Source organism: Rhizopus delemar, genomic scaffold, assembly GCF_000149305.1.
Source record: "Rhizopus delemar RA 99-880 supercont3.2 genomic scaffold, whole genome shotgun sequence".
NCBI lineage: Eukaryota > Fungi > Mucoromycota > Mucoromycetes > Mucorales > Rhizopodaceae > Rhizopus > Rhizopus delemar.
Window position 1 is genome coordinate 93,618 of NW_027137828.1, and position 13,658 is coordinate 107,275.

At 34.6% G+C, this 13,658-nt stretch overlaps 4 protein-coding genes across 4 annotated transcripts; 3 read left to right on the forward strand and 1 right to left on the reverse strand.

Moving 5' to 3' along the window:
• Positions 1–269: 269 nt before the first annotated feature.
• Positions 270–2,521, forward strand: RO3G_02259 (uncharacterized protein; the record flags this gene model as incomplete). The annotated part of the gene is made up of 6 exons (XM_067656850.1): positions 270–343; positions 394–817; positions 892–1,059; positions 1,122–1,820; positions 1,884–2,078; positions 2,135–2,521. 6 exons carry the CDS (start codon positions 270–272, stop codon positions 2,519–2,521), a joined length of 1,947 nt encoding a protein of 648 aa, XP_067512951.1.
• Positions 2,522–2,588: 67 nt separating this feature from the next.
• Positions 2,589–3,177, forward strand: RO3G_02260 (uncharacterized protein; the record flags this gene model as incomplete). Its single annotated transcript, XM_067656851.1, has 3 exons — positions 2,589–2,649; positions 2,705–2,891; positions 3,057–3,177. 3 exons carry the CDS (start codon positions 2,589–2,591, stop codon positions 3,175–3,177), a joined length of 369 nt encoding a protein of 122 aa, XP_067512952.1.
• Positions 3,178–3,543: 366 nt separating this feature from the next.
• Positions 3,544–9,133, reverse strand: RO3G_02261 (uncharacterized protein; the record flags this gene model as incomplete). Its single annotated transcript, XM_067656852.1, has 16 exons — positions 3,544–4,281; positions 4,362–4,943; positions 5,041–5,236; positions 5,288–5,529; positions 5,591–5,908; positions 5,958–6,003; positions 6,092–6,260; positions 6,308–6,448; positions 6,511–6,692; positions 6,743–6,827; positions 6,940–7,009; positions 7,067–7,166; positions 7,219–7,314; positions 7,366–8,087; positions 8,197–8,313; positions 8,387–9,133. The coding sequence occupies 16 exons, from the start codon at positions 9,131–9,133 to the stop codon at positions 3,544–3,546; spliced, it is 4,551 nt and encodes a 1,516-aa protein (XP_067512953.1).
• Positions 9,134–10,231: 1,098 nt separating this feature from the next.
• On the forward strand, positions 10,232–12,623 carry RO3G_02262 (uncharacterized protein; the record flags this gene model as incomplete). Its single annotated transcript, XM_067656853.1, has 9 exons — positions 10,232–10,300; positions 10,367–10,820; positions 10,871–10,974; positions 11,029–11,106; positions 11,158–11,529; positions 11,579–11,633; positions 11,791–12,059; positions 12,232–12,486; positions 12,615–12,623. The coding sequence occupies 9 exons, from the start codon at positions 10,232–10,234 to the stop codon at positions 12,621–12,623; spliced, it is 1,665 nt and encodes a 554-aa protein (XP_067512954.1).
• Positions 12,624–13,658: the final 1,035 nt, after the last annotated feature.

A 13,658-nucleotide genomic window follows, 5' to 3' on the forward strand; every position in this document is an offset into this window, starting at 1 on the left:
ATGTATACTCAACCTGCGTACCTTTAGGGTTTAAATAATGTTATTTGAATTTGCTTTTGTATGTCTAGCTGTTTTATTTAAAATGAAGACTGACACTACAAAAAAAAAAAAAAAAAAAAAAAAAAACTTCAATTGCCTTGCAAATCCTTTATTTTATCAACTAATCAAAAGCTGAAGTATGAAATTTGGTTCACGTGACTGCAGCAAGCGGTCAAGAAAGACCAACAAGCAAATTTAGCCTTTTTTCTACAAAGTAAAAAAATAAGTAAATGCCTCGTTCTCCAGAAAGACGTAGATATCGATCTAGAAGCACTGAAAGGAGTAGAAGAGATGATAGAAAAAGGTATAACAACATAACAAAATATAAAATCTCTACTCACTACATTTCAATAGACATCGCTCTCCTGATGACAGAAGAGATAGATCGAGACATAAACATAAAAAATCAAAAAAGCACAGTAAAAGGAGACATTATTCTTCTGAAAGCTCAGATAACGAGGATGATCAGCATAAGCCATCGTTAGAATCGCTAGGTTATTCCAACGTCAATAATCCTTTCAACGATGTCAATTTAGAATCAAAATTCGTATGGGACAAAAAAAAACAAAGGGATAAAAGAGAACTAGGTCTTTCAGAAGATGAGATTAGAAGACGTGAAAGAGATCGCAAGAAAGAGGCGGATGAGGAACTTGCTAAATTAAACAAGAGAAGAGCTCAACGAGAAAGAGAAATGGAGTTACGTGAAGAAGAGCGAAATCGAAAACAACGTGAAGCAGAGCTTGCTCAAATGGGTGAATGGGAAGCAAAGGAAGAAGAGGTAAAAAAAAAAAAAAAAAAAAAAAAAACACTCAAGGATTACAATGTTTTGCAGTGATTGATCTTGCTTTATAGTTCCATTTAGAACAAGCTAAAAAAAGAGCAGAGATTCGCATCAAAGAAGGGAGAGCAAAGCCTATTGATTTACTAGCTATGAATTTACGTTTAGCATATGAACCGGATAAAGTGGAAGAAGATGTTGATTTAGAAGTAGATTTGGATGAGCCTTATACAATTTTTGAAGTAAATCGATATATATTTTTTAAGATAAAGGCTTTAACACCTTCTTTTCCTGTCAAATATAGAACTTGAGTTTGGATGATACAGATGAACTTTACAAAGATATCCATATGCATTTGACCTTAGAAAAGAATGAAAAATCATTGCAATTCTGGCGTGCAATGATTGTAGTCGCTAAAGATTGTTTATCGAAAATGCGTGAGAATGAGCAGCGTGTAGCCTCTGGTGGTGTTCCCCTTGCAGTTAATCAAGATATTCAACGTATATTATCCGGAAAGACTGTCTCTCAACTCACTGTACTACAAGATCAAATTGAACGCAAATTAAAATCAAATGAACCCATTGATGTTGAGTATTGGGAGAACCTTTTAAAAGAATTGGTTGTCTATAAAGCAAAGGCAAGATTAAATGATATGCATCAAGAAGTGCTTGCAGCTCGTTTACAACAATTGCGAGAAAAACAAAGGGAAGAGGCGCTCAAGGTGCAAGAGGAACTGGAACGTGTTTTGGCTATGCAAGAAACCGAAGTGCATGGTCAAGGAGTTGGACCAGGTGAAGGTATCATGACAGAGCCTGTAGATGAGGAAATGACCGAAGTGCAGGATGATGAATTTGTGAAAAAGAATGAATCTCGACAAAAATCGTCCAATGGCTTACTACTGGAAGAGTATGAGCGTGCGATGAGCCCTGAACCACAGCCATTGTTAAGCAGAGAGGACCAAGAACTTGAAATAATAGATCCTAGGGCTGATCTAAAAGAATTGGTAAGTTTACTCGGGATATATAATAAAAGTCCTTCTTACCTAATCATCTCTTATTTTATATAGATGGATAAGCGACGCGAGGTATTATCGAGTACGATTATTACGAGGAAGCCAAAGATGGAGGTTGAGGAGGAAGTAAAGGAAGAACAGCATCAAGATGAGTCTATCGCTTCAACTGTATTATTTGAACAAGAAGCAGCAAAGGGAGTTGATGAAGATGAAGATTTGTTTAATATCGAAGCAGAAATTGCACAGCAAGTAAGTAAAAATAAAAGTTAATGAAAAGGATGGTGTATTTAAACTATGGTTAATAGACATATAATTGGCAAGACAAATACCGCCCGCGTAAGCCACGTTACTTTAACCGAGTACACACCGGTTACGAATGGAACAAATATAATCAGACGCACTACGATCTTGACAACCCACCACCTAAAGTTGTACAAGGCTACAAGTTTAATATCTTTTATCCTGATCTCATTGATAAGTCAAAAGCTCCCACTTACTTTATTGAAAAGGATCCAGAGTCACCAGATACCGTCTTGATTCGATTTCATGCAGGCCCACCTTATGAAGACATTGCATTCCGTATTGTAAATAGAGAATGGGAGTATTCGCATAAAAAGGGATTCAGATGTAGCTTTGACCGAGGCGTACTCAGTCTTTGGTTCCACTTCAAGAGACAATTTTATAGGAAATAAAAACGCATCTTTTTCTGAGTTTAATATAAAAAATTCTGACAACTCCTTTTTCTTTCCTTGTATAATAATGATCTTTAATACCTTGAAAGGCAATTTATTGCGTAACTTGAATCAACAACCATTAAGGTGTAAGAAATACGCACACAGTTCGATTGACGCACTTGATCTGACAAAACAACTTAGTGATTTTCCGTTGTGGTCAATGTTACAGCACAAAAACAGCACTTGACAAGCAATCAATTCAATTTACAAGTAAACATTTGAAGCAAGCGTTAGAGAAAAAGGATATTGTGTTTTACCAGGCACCTGCCGGTGTTGGAAGAACGTTTATGTGGATGTATATTTCAGCTGGTGTTCAGCTTATGTTTTGGTAAAAAAAAAGAATTGTAGTGAACGAATTTAATTTTGACAGATCCCTAGGGGAAACCTAGCGAGCTTAGCCTATGTAGCTTATGCAGTTAAAGACGGGTATATTGAATAAAAAAAAAAGAGAGGGGGAGGGGGATTAAAAAAAGAAAGCTGACGAAGAGTTTAGTGACGAAGAAGATGCACCTGTTGTATTAGCACCTCAAGGTAAACGTATGGCGATTGCGGCTGGATTAGTTAGTGTAGGACTTGGTATTGCGACTGTTATGTGTCTTTACCCCTGGAGGTAAGGAAAAAAGCGCTGTTTTTGAAAATAGAAGAGCAACAGGTTGATGACACTAGATAGATATGTCGATAAACTTCTTTTATTAAAAGGAGCAAACACTGTTCGACTCATTACACATGCCCGATTCATTAAATCGCAACAAGTGAAAGAATATCCTATTAATCAATTGTATTGTAAGCAAAAGGTCTTTACAGGAGTTGGCAAAAAAGGCACAGACGCGATCGGAACCAAAGCTAATTCATCTCACGTATTTTTAAACGCTAAAGGAGAAAAGATGGCTTATATGTTGGATAGAAAAGGAAGTTTTATGGATAGTAAATTATTTGATGGATTATGGTACAACAATCATAAACAGTAATAATAAAAGAGTCTATGATTGATTGACAGTCGCTTGCTGCCTCCACTGCATCTGTTTTGTGTATTCATAAATACAAATGGCACCACTGACATGTACATTTAAGGAGCGAGTGATACCGTATTGAGGAATTTCAATTGTTACATCGAGCATTTGTAAAAGATTTGCAGGAACACCTTGTCTCTCCTTCCCCAAGAGCAAAACGCATTTTTCAGGAAAAGCATAATCGCCTAGAGTGGCACTAGTCGTTGTTTGTTCTAAACCGCAAATAGTGTATCCTTCTTCTCTTTTTGCTTGCAAAAACGTAGCTACATCATTCTCCGCCACTTCAATCATAGGCATCCACCTCTCTGAGGAAACACTCACACTGGTAAATCCAATGTCTTCCTTGATCTTCAGTGTTGGCACCACAAGCTGTGAAGCATTAAAAATTTCACAGGTACGACACAGACCTGCCAAGTTAGGCAATCGATCTACCAAGCTAGCTACAACAATGAGATCGTTACGTCGTCTATTTTTTTTGACAAGGTTCTTGGTGAGATCCATGTCTGTCTCCAGCATCATTTCCCAAGGCATAATCTTCTTTTGGTACACATCCTCTGCAGTTTGCACTGTCTCTGGTACATTTTCGTCCTGTTCTTCTACGACTCCAATGAGCTCCGTAGGATCTGCAGCTGTGTATATTAATTTTCTCGCAGGATTTTGAAATGGACATCTTTCTACAATTTGTGGATTTACTCGAACAAATGCTTTCTATAAATATATCAGTGATTATTCTTTTAGTATATAGAAAGCTCTTTTTTTACCGATCCTATTTTTTCATTGTCTATTACTTGGAATTCGGTCATCATTTGGCGAAAAATGAATTCAATATTGAAGTCTTGAACGGGATCAAATCTTGACATATAAAATTGTGACTTTATCTTTTCGAAAAACTTGATGCAATCAATGTAAGTCTTCATGAAGTTTCCAATGCAATCAAGATATTTGTTGTTCTCAAGTAAGGCGCCATAACCTCGTTCAGTGCAATACTTCCAATTATGCTGCCAAGCACAGTAACTAAAAAGACGGATAGTAAAGTGATTGGTAATGAGCCACGGCAGCAAGCGTACAAAGATTTCATCAAAGTATCCCTGCAGGCTTGACTCAGGCAAACATTGTCCAAGGGTGAAAGAAACAGTGAGTAGTGAGATGACATAGTTTGGTCTATGCTCCGGATTAGACAACTTCTTATAATATAGAGACAATCTGTCGGGAAATCGAGAGAGAAGCTTGACAATAGCCCATTCTAGATAGCATCGAATGGAAGTCACCGTTTCTTTTCTAGTAATTTCAAATAGAGTCTCCAAGTAAGTATCCACCTTATCTTCAGTAGCAAGATCAATAATAAGAATAATTGAACAACTGATTCTTAACTAAAAGTGCGTATGTTTTGTTTTAGATAATACAAATGCGTATATTGCCCCTTTTTTTTTTTTTTTTTTTTTTTTTTTTTACTTTCATTATTATTACCTTTAAACGATGTTCGACTGTACTTGTATACATGTATTCAAATAATGCATCATTTTCCATATACTGGAAAAAAGAGTCTAAAAGAGTATTGGCAAACGCCTTATGTGACTCATTATTTATATCCAGTCTTAATAAAAGATTGTTCATATAAACACGCACAAGATAATCATTTTGATTAAAGATGCTGGCTGCGGTACTACATTAAAAAAATAAGGAAGAAGGTTCCTACTATTATTGATTAGCTTACCCTTCTGCATCTGATAACTCTTCTACTTCTGCGAGCTTCAAAGAGATTGCAGCTTCTAATTTTTGATCTTCACGATCTCGCAGTGGCCCAAAAACAGCTAATTTTGCGAATTCGGAAGCATACTGCTGCATGGATTGACAGGCTTCCGGGGTAAATGTGGCCCAATAATCATGAAGGAGTTTTGAAGCTTGAGCTACAATAAACGGCTTAAGATCGCCAGTTTCAAGTACCATATTTAAAGCCTACAAAAAGCTGCATAAGAAAAAACAGAATTTTTTGCGTGGACGGTGCATATGCCTATACCCTTTTCACTGGACCATCATTTCGATTTAGTTCTGGTACACTTAATAATTCGGGTTGAAAGATGGCGTTAATAAATGCCTTGATGAGTAAAGGGAAAGTCTTTGATTGGTTAATGTTTTCCTTCATTAATTCAATCGCAAGATCAACGCAGCGGCCTACAAGATCAGCACTCTTTTCCCAAGGAAAAGCAAAGAGTGGTCTAAAGCTACTGATAATAGCTTCCCCGCACATTTCTGATGCACTTTCCAACTGATCTATAGCGACTTCATATAGTTCAATTGGATCAAAACATTCTTTTGTCTCATTATTATTTCTAGCCTTTAAATTTGTAGTTTAGTAGATAATACAAGTTAACAGATTAACTTACGATATTAGCATAGCGAACAATTGTCTCAACAAGCTCCCATTTATATCTAATAAATGAAGCTATTACATCACCCCATGACCTTTTTATATCCAAAATGTTAGAAAAGGCTTGTAATTATTTTTTCTCTTGCTAACCTTTCTTGAATGGCTTCTTGAGTACGCTTCATTTGTAAACCATAAATTAGAGAAACAATTGCGTCGTTATAATCCAAACCAAAATAAGATAGGTCAGCAGCAGCTTGGTATATAATGTTTAATAATCGAATATGAAAAGGCTTTGACATCTCCTTATTGGCATTCACAGCTAAAAATATAGTTAATCATACAAGCTGCAGTATTACTTTCCCTTACCTGGACTGCGGTATTTCAAAAGATCAATGCATTGTTCATAATGGTTCTGTATAGCTTTCACCTTATTTTCTCGAGAAAGAATACCTTCTTTTGCCAAGATTTTCTTTGTCAGAGATAAATAGAGGTCAATCACATCCTCATCTATAGAAAAGAATATAAGAAAAAGAAAGGATTGAATTTTGCTAAAATCACCAAATCATTACCAATAATGTTGTCTTCTTCTTTATTCAAGTATTTTTTGTCTATTCTTGATAGTATATATAACAAGATATCATCATCCAATTGAATGGCTCTCATAAAATCAAATTTGTTTTCAAAACAGACTTCGAAGTTTACCCACAATGGCTCGAATAAGGTTAAAAGTCTAGCAAATAAGACATCAGGACTATAAAAAAAAAGATTAGTTTTTCATGTTATAATTTCTTATGTTTTTACCTTGAAATATTTTTCAAGTTATCTACAAAAACAGCAACAAGATCCAACAATTGATTCTCATCAATTTGGCCGTCTTCAGTAGAAACTGTAAATACAGAAGTACGAGCTAAAACATTCGCTTGCGAACGTAAAACGCTTTCAGGAATATCTATGCATCCAAATCATCAGCATAATTCATTTTATTTTATTTTTCTTACCTTCAGACTTCAACTCGCAAACGTATGTTTTGATACGTTCTTTTAATCCAATTCGAATACTGTCCAATGACTTTGAACAGACAGAGGGTTATTGGAAATCTATTCCACTTTATGTGATATTAAATACCTTATTCTTTGAAACATGGTTTTTAAGCCAATAATGAATCATTTTAAATTCTTGAGATGAAACTTTCACGGGATATTCATTTACAAGTGAAGAAACAGTCCTATGAAAAGGTCGTGGGTACACTTTTTTTTTATAATCAGAGTTTATCTTACTTTGCTACGTCAGAAAATGAAAGGAGGGCAGTATGAGCCAATCTTACTGTGACAGCTATACCCAATTTACGCAAAAATTGCTTGGTAGTGGGAATACTATTTATAAAATCAGTCAAGCAAAAATGGCACGATTAAAAGAAGACTTACTTGAAATTCCTGTGACGATCAACAAGGACTCTTAAAGACTTGAGTTCTTCTGGTCCCCAAGCATGTACATGATCTACCTCCGCCAATGCTTCCATTGTGTAAAGAATAGGAGCAGGACTGCTCACAACATGAGAGAGATGATGAATTAAGTGACGCAAAAAGTCCACTTTGTCTTCTTCTTTTTTAATAGACTGTACCAGACGATAGATGAATGATTTAAAATGTTCACCAAATGGGCTGACTAAGGCCCCTTGGGTGGGCACAGCGAACAAAGCAGTTGTATCAACTGTTTTGAAAAGGGCACCAAACATGAACCCTTGCTCCACACCCATCTTGTTCAAGGTCTGTGGGTTTTCACGAGAAAAGATGTATTCCAATAAACCCTTCTTCACTGAGGCTGTCTCATTTTGAAACCCTCTGTAAAAAAGCAAAGTCCACCAAGTGGCGTCCATTACATTATCTGCATTCAAGAGAATTTCAAATCGAGGTAACACAGGATCAACTAAATGAATGACACTTTCATGCATAATGTCATACAATAAAAACCAGTCCTCCCAGCATTCAGAGTACTGTTTTGACTTGTCTGCTTCCCATTTAAAATAAGTTGTCCAGTCAGATCTGTTGGTGATAGTTAATGGATACTTCTCAGTGAAATCAATCACACGCTTGAGAATATAAGATGAATACTTTCGAGCAAGTGAATCATTGCTTCGTAAACCACTCTATATTTAAAAATAAGATAAATATGCAAGATATAAATATAAAGACTTTACTTGTAAAATCTTTGAAGAAAGCTTCTTCAAAACGAAGGTCTCTGCGTATTTCAGGTACTTCATTATCCAAGCCAAAGTAAAAGTCAAAGAAACGAGCAATCAACCCATATATGTTCAATCTTAAAAGATTGGTTGCTGGTAAATCAAACATTTGAAGTGTACGCTGCCAAAGCATCTAATAAAAAATCATTATTCTCTTGTTCATTTTCATACAGCACTTGGATCTAACTTGCCTCGCACCAATATACTTGCTTTTCTCGACATTTGCTTTGCTGCTTCCAACGAAGTAAGTTAGGCAACAGGTCATGTGCTAGTTTACTTCGGATACTAGCATTTGTACAAGATACCATAGCCACTGCCACACTAAAGATCAATTCTATCCAAGCATCTACTTCTTCTGTAGCAATCTCTCTTAGTGCTAGCAACTCTTCATTCTCGTTCAAATCTCTAATCAAGTAATTCAAAACATTCAAGCAACATTCCAGTTCCAGCAACACCGTATTTTCGTACTTTTGGACCTGTATCCACTGCTCGCTGCAATCCAACTTTTCGACACAAGACTCAATAAACTGCATTGGTTTCAAATCAACAAAATCAGGTTCATCAACTATGGCTGATATTAACTGAGAGAGTAGCATCAAAATAATGTTTCTAGCAAACGTGTGTCCTGTCAAAAACGATCGTCCCACTAAAAAGGCAAGTGTATTTTCCAACAATTGCACGCTTTCAGTTGATATGGTTGAATCTTGTGAAAGACTTGACATAATCCATGGTTTTAAAAAAGAGTCTAATGCCTCAGTCTCTTTGTCTGAATCTTGAAGTCGAGCCAAATAAGCCTTGAAAACAGGGATCAAGATCTGCAATATGCCATAACGAAGTTTTTCGTCTTGTGCTTTTGTATATTGATGGTCAAGGTGCTCTAAAAATACGAGCAATTGGTCATCGTCTGCACTGTCTAAAAGTAATGTCTGAAATGGGGTAGACGAGAAGTCCATTCTGACAGTTGAAATAAACAGAAAAGAAAGGTTTTTTTTAATTGTGAGTTTAAAATTTTTTTCTTGAGACACATAAATACAATCACAAATGAATTTATTTAAAAATTAAACGCTTGACAACAGTTTCTGTATAACAAAGTAATGATACACTCTGGGGCTACTGATCTTTGTTATTACTGCAATACTCACAAATAAATAAATAATAAAAAAAAACGCGTAATAATACTATGCTCCACACTCTTGCCATCATTTTTTGAGACGCGAAGGAAAGTTTAAAAACCGCACAAGAGAGTGTAACTTCTTCTTTCCTCTTCTTTATAAAAACTGTATATATCCAACTATAGTAAAGGAAACAAGTGAAATGAAGTAAAAAGACTAAGCAAAAGAAGAAAAGAAAAACAAAAAATAAATACTAAATAAGACCACTTAGCCCTTCTACAGTGAGTCCAAGATCGAGTGTTGCATTTGACAGCTCATCTAAAAAGCAACGAATGCAGGAAATCAATACACGAAGCTATAATCCAGAAAAAGAGCCAATAAAGGCAAGTTTTTTGGAACAGCTTATGCACATGCATGTATCGATTGACACTTTTATAGTCTTATTTACGTCTTCGACCTGGATCTAATAATCAAGGAAATGAACCTTATATTAAAGTACTAGATGATTGTATGATCTCAATGATACCGCCTACTGTAAAAAAAAAACTACAATATACTACTCACATGTATAAGATCTAATCAACCCTTTAGGATTCTAATGCATATAGAGCCAGAAACAAAACATCTGAAAAATATAGATTCACGAAAATATTTAAAGACACAACAGATCAGCAAACCTTTTTTAATGAGACCACCTTGAATTCAGTCCAAGATCTACTTTCTGGAAACAATGCACTCATATTTGCATACGGTGTAACAAACTCTGGAAAGACCTATTCTGTAATTGGAAAAAATGACGATCCTGGATTGATTCCTCGTTCTATCAACCTTATCTTCAATAGTATAAAAAAACATTTGAGCGAAACCAAAGTAAATTATATTAAAATAGAGTGCACACTAATAACAGCTAACTCACAAAACAAAAAGTTAAAACCTAGCATGCATAGTTTAATAACTTGCTATGAAAATGAAGCGGAAGAGAATAGAGATTTATTAACCTTGTGTCCTGTAAAAAAAAAGAGAGAGATCAATTTATGATAGAGAAGAGGAGAAATAATTTAATTTCTATTATAGGATCAAGAGCATGTCCAAGGTAACCAAAAGATAGAAATTGATCAATCTTTTGAATATGGTATATGGATATCCTTTATTGAGATCTACAATGAGCAGATCTTTGACTTGCTTGACCCTTCTAAACCTAGTGGAGCTAAAAAAAGAAATCAACTACATCTTAAATATGAACAGAGGACGGGTAATAAATATGTCGCTGATATGCATGTTGTCAAGGTCAAATCAGCCAAGGAGGCGAGTGCTCTATTGGCATTTGGCCAACAAAACAGACAGGTGTTTTCGACAGCCATGAATCAAGAAAGTAGCCGAAGCCACAGTGTTTTTACTGTGCATGTCTTGAGATGCCCTGTAGATCAAGATAATTTTGTTATTGAAGACGCACAATATGCTTCACTTTCCAAGTTGTCCTTTGTGGATTTGGCTGGATCTGAAAGATACAGAAATACACTTAGTTCAGGTACGATTTCATTCATTTAGAATCATTTGTTGTTTATACCCTCGTAATAGGTCAAAGATTAAAGGAAGCCGGTAATATTAACAAGTCACTTATGGTTCTCGGGCAATGTATGGAAATGCTTCGGTTAAATCAGATGAGAAGTGAATTAAACAAAGTAAGGCAATTATAAGATATATAAATGCTTGTATTACTCATCTTTAATCTGTAGAATCCTGCAGTGATACCTTATCGTCACAGCAAGCTGACAGAAATATTTAAAACTTCTTTTGAAGGAGACGGAAAAGCGGTAAATGAGGTTTATAGAGCATTCTTCGTAAAGCTCATATCCTTTATATAGACTATCATTGTAAATGTCAATCCATTTGATACCGGTTTTGATGAAAATAATCACGTCATGAAATTTTCTGCTGTTGCTAAAGATATCACAACATTACGAAAAATCAAGCCAGTGGTTGATTTGAAAAATATAAAGGCAGGATCAAAGCGTTTGCGTGAAATGAGCTCAACTCAAGAAGAGGAATATGATGAGGAAGAGGAAGGAACTATCATAGATGAAGTGAATGAAGATATACTGTTTATAGAAGATCTTATTTCACGATTAGAGTTGATTAAGGAGCGACAAGATGATGTGGAAACTATAGAAGCAAGAATTAGTCAGCATATAATTCAAGAAATGAGCAAGAAATTACTTAACTTTGCTATAAAAGAGGTATTTAAAATTTATTAGTGAATACTAAGTAAGTAATATTTTCATACAGAAAGAGTTAATGCAACATGAGCTTGATAAACAAAATCAAGGTGTAAATATGGAGGGTAAATACCGATAAGGTTTCTTTAATGTAACCACATATTAACTTACTTGTTTAAAGATAAAGCACTTTTAAATTCAGTAAACAAACAAATTAAATATTACCTGTACAATATTAATCATATAGAGTATAGCTACTAGCAAAACAAACATTGATAATAGAAGAAATGAATACGCTAAAGTCAGAAGCACACAAAGGCTTATTAAATAAGATAGAAGAGGGCAAAAAATTAAAAAATGATGATGCTTCAAATGAAATCAATTCGCAAGCTGATGAAAGACCCTTGGAACAACAAAGTAATGATGCCGATATCGAATATTCAAAAATAGATCAAGAGGATGATGGAAGCATATCAGAGCAAGACATACATTTTGAAACTTTTCTGCGTTTACGGAAGCAGTTACGTAGAAGCATATTTAAGAAAGATGTAGTAAGTTACTACTATAATACTACTTGGCTATTAGTTACTCATATTGTGTAAGCTGGGTGAAGACACGAATGTGATTATGAAGCAAATAGAAGAATTTGAAGGAGTGACTTTCAATTTAGCAAAGGTATAAGGCAATCTTATTAATCAAAAAATATAACACTTTTATATTTAGGAAACAAAAATGGGAAAACTACTAAAAGTAATTGCATCTGAAAACTTTGAAAAGGATCCCTTTCAAATACAGAACAGAGCCTTCCGCTTATTCAGAAAATATGCGCAATTAAGTACTCCAAATGATGATAGTAGAGGACTGACGCCACAATACCCTATTCAAGCCACGTTGAGCGAGTCAGGTTTAGATTTTCAAGAGTTACAAGAAGAAAACTTTAAATTAAAGCGCCAAATGAAGGTGTGTACACATATTAAAGTAATAATGACAGAATTTAACGTGCTATTTTTAGACAATACATGAGTCTCATGTTAGATTAAAACAAGCAGTTGAAATGGTCATGAATCAACCCAGACTTCAGGTAGCCGATAATGATGTAACAATAGGACCTTTAAAAGAGGTAGGTGTGAGAACACATGTATCCATGGCAAGTTATCATTTGCTTACACTTTTTCTTTAAAAATTCTATTTTTAGTCAAACAATAACAGTAATTCCCTACTGATTGACAATCTCTCTAACAACATGAAGCTGGATGAAGAAGACGATGATGATTATGATGATGATGATGACCTGAATGTATTTAATCAACTTAAACCTTTAACAAAAAGAAGGCAAGCTATTATTTCGTGTCATTGTGACAAAATTACTAATTTAGGTTTTTTTTTTTTTTTTTTTTTTTTTTTTTATTTTCTCCTGACAGAAAATTAAGAACCAGATGATCTTCGTTTCCATGCCAAGATATACTCAAATAACTCTCACTTATACGCATGATATCAAACATATAAATAATTCTTTATTTTTTACCCTAATTCTTTCCTGTACATTTCTTTCGTATTCTGTTAATAAACATGGTTTCTTCATATATTCATCTTTTTCATCGATTAACTTCAAATCAAAGCAACTTTGTGCCTTATCAACAAGAAACTAAACATCCTCATTTACATGGTATTTATACAAATCTCAAAATACTAAAAAGAATTATGGCAGGCCGATTATCAAGAGAAAGGCCTAATCGTCGTGAAAAAAGACCTCAAGATGGAAAAACGAATCCAATGGAATAAACCTTGTATATTTTTGTAAATAAAAAAGTCTATTTTAAACGCGTTTATTTATACATCGGTGATCATTCCGGTATATTATTATCACACGAAGAGATCCTTGAATCATATTTCAAAATGCATGAAAAATTCGGTTTAAAATCTCAATAGACATACAGCGCTGACGGCTCCAATTGGCAAAGTTAAAAATGCATTTAACGAATATTAAAAACTCAATTTCTGTAATAAAAACAAGCCAATGAGAGTCATTAAAAATTCAAATCAGTGAATTTGCAAAACCCAAATAGCAGGTTTTTATACTCTATTAGTATATGCCTTTTGTTACTGATTTAGTCTTATTCAAAGAGGATTTTTATTAAATCATTTAGAAA